This window comes from Helianthus annuus, chromosome 7, assembly GCF_002127325.2.
Source record: "Helianthus annuus cultivar XRQ/B chromosome 7, HanXRQr2.0-SUNRISE, whole genome shotgun sequence".
Classification (NCBI taxonomy): domain Eukaryota; kingdom Viridiplantae; phylum Streptophyta; class Magnoliopsida; order Asterales; family Asteraceae; genus Helianthus; species Helianthus annuus.
This window is the reverse complement of record NC_035439.2, coordinates 24,668,465-24,675,361: the sequence shown is the minus strand read 5'-3', so window position 1 is coordinate 24,675,361 and position 6,897 is coordinate 24,668,465. Positions and strand designations below refer to the sequence as shown.

General features: G+C 32.2%; 1 protein-coding gene across 2 annotated transcripts; it reads right to left on the bottom strand.

The window, feature by feature from the left end:
• Nucleotides 1–1,179: 1,179 nt before the first annotated feature.
• Nucleotides 1,180–6,499, bottom strand: LOC110867982 (branched-chain amino acid aminotransferase 2, chloroplastic). 2 transcript variants are annotated; one of them, XM_022117043.2, is made up of 10 exons: nt 6,221–6,499; nt 5,927–6,021; nt 4,607–4,781; nt 3,063–3,239; nt 2,843–2,974; nt 2,273–2,371; nt 2,054–2,170; nt 1,858–1,953; nt 1,560–1,672; nt 1,180–1,465 (listed from the first exon to the last, which is right to left on the bottom strand). In XM_022117043.2, exons 1-10 carry the CDS (start codon nt 6,341–6,343, stop codon nt 1,348–1,350), a joined length of 1,245 nt encoding a protein of 414 aa, XP_021972735.1. In that variant the 5' UTR covers nt 6,344–6,499; the 3' UTR covers nt 1,180–1,347. The 2 variants fall into 2 exon arrangements, with proteins under 2 accessions (XP_021972735.1, XP_021972736.1); XM_022117044.2 differs by having other exon boundaries at nt 1,190–1,465; nt 5,927–6,018; nt 6,221–6,464.
• Between the last annotated feature and the right edge of the window lie 398 nt (nt 6,500–6,897).

Below are 6,897 nucleotides of genomic sequence, written 5' to 3'. Positions count from 1 at the left end.
ATTGTCGAATATAAAAGATGTAATTATTGTGGTATTATAATTATGGAGTAAATTAAGACCAATAAAGTTATTATTTTACTGGCTTTTAATTTTAAAACATAGATATTCACTTGGTACCATCAACATTTACAAATGTACCATATTTAAACGAGTCATATTATTAATATTTATCGAAGTGTATTTGTTTACGTGGCTAGCGACATCATTTTTAGTAGCTAAATTCGTCGCAAATATAATTTCCGTAGGTAAAATCGTATCAAAAAATTAGCTACTAACCAAATCCGTAGCAAAATGGATGTTTGCTACAGATTTGGCCGTGGCAAATGCCTATTTCTGTAGCAGTAGTAGTAGTAATAATAATAATAATAATAATAATAATAATAATAATAATAATATATTAATAATTATAAAATAATTTAATATTAACTTTCAATAATTAATATTTCTTTAATCTATAATATATTTATTTCCTCACACATCGTACATTTTGAATAAATATTACATCTGTTCGTGTTCATTATTTTTACTCTTTCAATGGTTGCAATGTTGATTAAATATAGCATGAAAATGTTTTTAAATGACTTCAATTTTTATACATGTCTTGTTGTCATTTTAGCTTTTGGTAGCCCCCAAAGTGCGTTATCCACAAAGAATTACTATATTAATAGGAAACCATGAAAGTCGCCAGCTACAATTCATTGTTGTGAATCCCTATTATGTATTTTCTTTAGTTATTTCCAACTCAAATTATAGCATTTTACGTTGTCACATGATAATTTTTTCATAACATTTCATCTAATAAAAAATATCGTCGATGTGGTTTCTACTCATTGGTGGACACTATGTAAAAAATGTTGTTTTTTGTATTATGTTTGGGTGGCTATAAGTAGTCTTTTTATTTTACATTTGTTGTATACATAAATTAAATAGTCTAACCCGGTAAGTATTCACAGGGGATAACCTAGTATTTATATAAATATAACTACTTGTGTATTTAAATCGAAATGAACACAAATAACGAACATAAATGAACAAACAAAACATGTTTTCATGTTCGTTTGTTTATTAAATAAACGACCTTCCAGTCAAACAAGTTCATGAACGTTCGGTTCGTCTACAGGCCTACCGATGGTTGTTGGTCTCTTGCTCACAAAAGTCTGATAGATGGAATCAGAATAATTTGTGCATATTTGGTGGAAAAAACTATTATAACTTAAGTAACAACACACATATGATGTCACCAACTCGTGAAAGATAAAACAGTTTGCTTTAAAGATAAACAAACAGTCATTGACACTACCTGCATAATCAAACTACAAACCATAAACGAACAAAAAACAGAAGAAACTACTTGAGTTCAACAATCCAACCCATTTTGTCATCCGCGAGACCCATCTGCAGCCTTGTCAACCCAGAATAAAGTTGTTGTGACACGAGTCCTACGCCAGTATTCCCATACGTCACTCTGTCACATAACACACGTAAACTGAGTCAAACAATCAAGATTATCAAATAATAAAAGCTCACATAACAACCATAAAACTGAAAAAAGGATTTACCTTTTGCCAAGATAAGTTATGCTACCCACAGGGGACACCACCACAGCGGTTCCGGTACAAAAAACTTCATCAGCATCAAGCAACTCGTCCACTGTTACAGGTTTTTCAAAAACCTATGTATATAGAGGAGCATTAAGGTCACCTTATCTGATTATCACAACTTTAAATCTATATCTTAAGTTTCGGCATTGCAAAAATCACTTTCGAAACACACCGGAAGACGTGAGTGTGGGTTTCTAGAAGCATATGTGCGATCAAAATAAACACATTTAAGAAATAAGATCAAAGTATCAAGTACCTCGAATCCTTGATCACGAGCTACGTCAATAATACTCTTTCTTGTGATACCTGGTAGGATAGTCCCTTTTATGTCAGGTGTGGATATAGTGTTCCCCTATAGCACATGTTAGATAAACAAATATTAGTTATATTATATTATATAACTAATAAGATGAACAAAAAGGTAGATAAATAAGATGAACTTTTGAATATACCTTTACAACAAAAATATTACAAGACGAGACCTCTTCCAAATACTTTTTGTGCGTACTGTCGAGATACAAAACATCTGAATATCCTTTGGCTTTTGCTGCACCTTGCGCCTTCAGTACCTAGATGATATTTAATAAAATTCCAAGCATTATTTCATGTAATTAAAATTATATGATTAAAAACACAAGTCAAGGAAGTATAGCAACAATAGACATGCTTACCGCAGCATAGTTTCCTATAGTTTTTACACCACCGGTACCTCCAGGGGTTGCTCTATGCATTTCAGTCTCGACTACCAAGTTTATTGGTGATAAACCTTCCTGAGATTAGTGAAATAATAACAAACATCTTATGAAAAATCGAATGGTAGTTTTACCTTAAACTCAAAACAGAAATCAAAAGCGTATTATAGTGTCCAAAAGAGTAAAATGCCAAAATCGTCCCTGAGGTTAGATCCATAATATATATATATATATTTTTTTTTGTAATTGGACCCCTCAGTTAAAATGTATCATTAACTCAAGGACGATTTTGGCAATTTCGATAACTCAGGGACGATTTTGGCTATTTACCCATTTATTTTTTTTTTGTTTTAAACTTTACTTTTATCTTTAAATAAAAAACAATAAATATAATTATAAATAAAATATGTATATAAATATATGTATATATATATATGCGCGCTCACATTTATCTATACACACTTATTTTTTTAAATTTTCTTTTTTAACTTCAAATAAAAATAATAATAAATTAATGTACCTTCAAGATGACATTCATAAACAACATACCTTGAAATAGTTACCAACAGGAGAAACGTAAACGAGAAAAGTATACTCGGGAGCTGGTGCAAGACCAAGTACACTTCCACTTCCCATAAGCAGTGGTCGTATATACAGGGAACCTTTGCCAGGAGGGGGTATCTAATAAAGCGGAAAAAAAGTAATTGTTATATGATATTTAAGTGAAGTTACGAACGGACTTCATATTTTTCATATAACTACGCGTTACCCATCTTTCATTTGCCAGTACAGTGGCTTTAACAGCTTGCAAAAACTGATCAACAGAAGGAGAAGGCATACACATACGCTCTGCCCCTGCCATCATCCGTTTAGCGTTTTCTTCGGGGCGAAACAGCAAAATGTTACCATCTTCCTTCCGATATGCTTTTAGACCTTCAAATAATCCCTACGGAATTACATAAGGGCACAATTGTAAATTAGTTACGACAGTAGTAGATTCAGTAAAATAAAAAAAAAAACCCAATAAGTAGTCTTTTTTTGCCCATCTGAGACGGAAAGAGAGTTAATAGAAATATAACATTAATTTGCAAAATATAACATATTAACATCTCAAGGGAAGTAGTCTATATCTATATCTATACGTATAATAAATAATAATCCTAAGAGGATACTTGTCACAATTCTAGGACACCTAAATTTTTGTTTTCCCGTCTCTCTTTCCTATTACATAATGATACTTGAAGGGTTTATTTTTAATTAATTAAAATAAATTTAATTGTGGATACTTATTATTTAATTATAAATACTTATTATCTATATGCATACTACATAATAAATTATTATTTTACATTATATTTTATATTCAACTCATGTTTATTCAACCCATAGTTGTTAATGCGGAATAGAGGGCGGCTATTTTATAGTGATACACTAGAAAAAAAATTATACGTATATTATATCAAAATGCCTTGGTGTATAAGCTATTTTACATGTATATTTAACAAAAACCTAAAATCCAGCTATTTTATAACTATATTTAATTGCTGTTATATTAAAAAATATAAAAAAAATTAAACTGTCGCTATTCTCGCTACCTATCGCTACAACCCTAATAGAGAGCCTAGACATATACGCTACATAGCGGGCTATAGCGATCGCTACGCGCGCTATTGGCAACTATGATTCAGTCAGTGCAATACACGGGTGTTTTAAAGATATAACTTTTTATAACATAACATTTATTCTACCCGTGTGTAATACACAGGATTCTAAACTAGTACTTAATAAAGATGAAGACAAAAACCGCAATCAGCGAAACACTACAAGTTCAAAGTTGTGTCTCCTTGTACCTTTGAAAATAAAGTAAAATGGTAAAAAAAAATTCTAACTTTTAGCATCCAACTCCAATTACAAAGACGACTGGTTCAGAAGATTTTTTTTTCACTATTTGACAACATGAATGGTGCAGAATGATGCAATTTTAATATATAATGTAAAATACAGAAAGTAAGTAGAATGTCTTGAGATGAATATTGCTTACAGAAAATTGAAACAATGTTCTATTATGAAAAAAAAAAAAAAAAACCCTTACTGAGCACTATTGGTAAAAAATGAATAATATGATGTAACCACCACACACACATACATGCATATAATATATTCTCCTTGCATATTATATAGAAGACAATACAAGAGAAAAAGTTCTCCTTGCACGTAGTGGAAGAATATATTCTGAATTGTTCACATAAGGGCAACTTTTCTTTTCAAAGATACCACCATGATATATAAAGCACCAGAGTTTGAAGAACTAACTTGGCCATAATTGAGGACTCCAGCAGATGGATTGATCTCTATGTTCCCAAAAGGCACTAGTTCCCCTTTAGTAAAGCTTTCCCCTAGAGAACATTTCATGGTGTACATATAATCGGTGTGCACAAGCCCGAATCCAAGGTTGTCCCAGTTAAGGTCAACTGTCTCACTTGGTACACTATCGAGACAACAAAACAATAGTCGTCAAACAAAGCTCACAAATACTTCAAATTCAAACAACTGGCATCTACTACTATCACTCCTCAAAAAATAAACCTTTAGCAATGTTGTTAATTTCTAGGGTTTAACACTTTAACCAGAACAACTTCGATATACTAGTTTATTCACCTGATCAAAACATTGTGCATGTGTGTTTCGCTGTTTTTCTTCATGTATACACAAATCTAGGGTTGTAAATGAACAGAACTGAACGGAGCCTTGTTCACGTTCGTTTGTTTAGCATTGAATTTGTTCGCAAATGGTACACAAACACATATCGAACCTAAATTCTTGTTCGTGTTCGTTCATGAAGGAACGCTTCACAAACACAAACGAACATTCAACATATACCACTTTAAAATATTAAAAAAAAACATATTTTTAATCCCAAACATTAGACATAATAACCTTGTTAAGCACTTCATATAATAATCACAAACATAATTATTCCAAAATAAGGACACAAGCTAGACATAAGTAGAAGCATACAAGGGCGGTTCTTAACTTGCCAGAAAAAAAATAATGGATTTTGAGAGTCCTCCCCCCTGTTTTCGCTTTGTATTGTAATATTACCATGAATTTTCCGGAAAAAAAAATTATGTGTGTAAAATAATGGATTTTGAGAGTCCTCCCCCCCTGATTTTACCGAAAAATAAATTCAAGATCTGACAATGGAAACATAATTATCAACAAAACATAAACTAAACAAAACAAACAACCATGATCAGACGTAAACGAACATATTACCGAACGTTTACGAAACATCTGTTCGAGTTCATTCATTTACTTAAGGGGTGTTTGGGAGTGCTTATAAAACTCCTTATTGACTTTTTTGAAAAGTAAGTATTGAAGTGTCTTTTTGGAAAAGTCACTTTTCCCCTCACATACACCCGAACTGACAACATCATTTTGACTTTTCAAAAAGCTAAATCAATAAGTTGTTTCAAAAAGCTTAGCCAAACATGCCCTTAATCGAATGAAATTCCTTGTTCGTGTCCGTTCATTTAATAAGCGAACTTCCCGCCTGAATCATGTTCATTTACCGCCCTACACAAATCTAACTAAATCAAGAGAATAAAAACTTCTAAAAATTAGGAGCAGCACCTGAGGGAAGAAGCCACTTCAATAGCACGTGCGTTAACATTGCCGTAAGTAGTAGAACTATTCAACGAAGTAAACCGCAACTGATTTCGAAACTGCTGCATAAAAAACACACACACACACACACAAATCTCAATTCAAGTTAAAAATTGATGCTATTCGACTTATGATTTGTGTACGGAAACAACAAATATACAACGGAAGCAATCGATTATCATTATAGCTACGAATCTGAGAGCATTTTGGGGATAAATCGGTGACAATAAAGTGATAAATGAAGAATAATAGTGAAAATACCTTGTTGTTGTTAGGAGGAGGGAAGGAGAGGAGCGGGTAGCGGAGGCCGCCGTTGGCACGGCCGGCGACGGTGGCGACGGTGGCGACGGTGGCGGCGGTAGAGAACACGGCGGCGGTCTCCATTTTTGGTGTAGATTTTGAGTATATTGTTCAAGCACGAAATTATTAGTTGTAAATCAAATATATATTAACGTATGCGTTTATGGAAGGAGCATTTATTGTTCTTGATTTTGTGGTCTGCCCTAGTAACAGGCTATAGCATATAGTAACTATAGTTGTATTTTTTTTCTAAAGGATAGTATATAGTTTATAGTTATAGTTATGTAAAGATATAATATATTGTATCGAGTAAATTACGATTTTTGGCTATTATGGTTATATCACTTTTATTCTTTTAGTCCAAAAAGAAATCTTTTAATATCTGAACCCCAAGGTCTTTTTTTCTAACCTTTTTGGTTCTCAACGTCTTTTTTTTTAACTCTTTTGGCCCCTAAAAGTAAATGGATGGGTTATTGTTAGGGACCAAAAGGTTTAGAAAAAAAAAACGTTGAGGGCTCATATGTTAAAAGATTTTTTTTGAGCTAAAAGCGTAAAAGTGATATAACCAAAGGGGTCAAAATTATAACTTACTCTACTGTATTATATATTGGAATATTATATACTTTTCTTGTTATGAT

Excerpts from the sequence above, each read along its gene's own strand:
- LOC110867982 (XM_022117043.2), bottom strand. The coding sequence starts at position 6,343 with ATGGAGACCGCCGCCGTGTTCTCTACCGCCGCCACCGTCGCCACCGTC. Across the intron at positions 2,975-3,062 it reads TACTGGCAAATGAAAGATGG|ATACCCCCTCCTGGCAAAGG; the intron begins GTAACGCGTAGT and ends CCGCTTTATTAG. Across the intron at positions 1,954-2,053 it reads GTAATATTTTTGTTGTAAAG|GGGAACACTATATCCACACC; the intron begins GTATATTCAAAA and ends CATGTGCTATAG.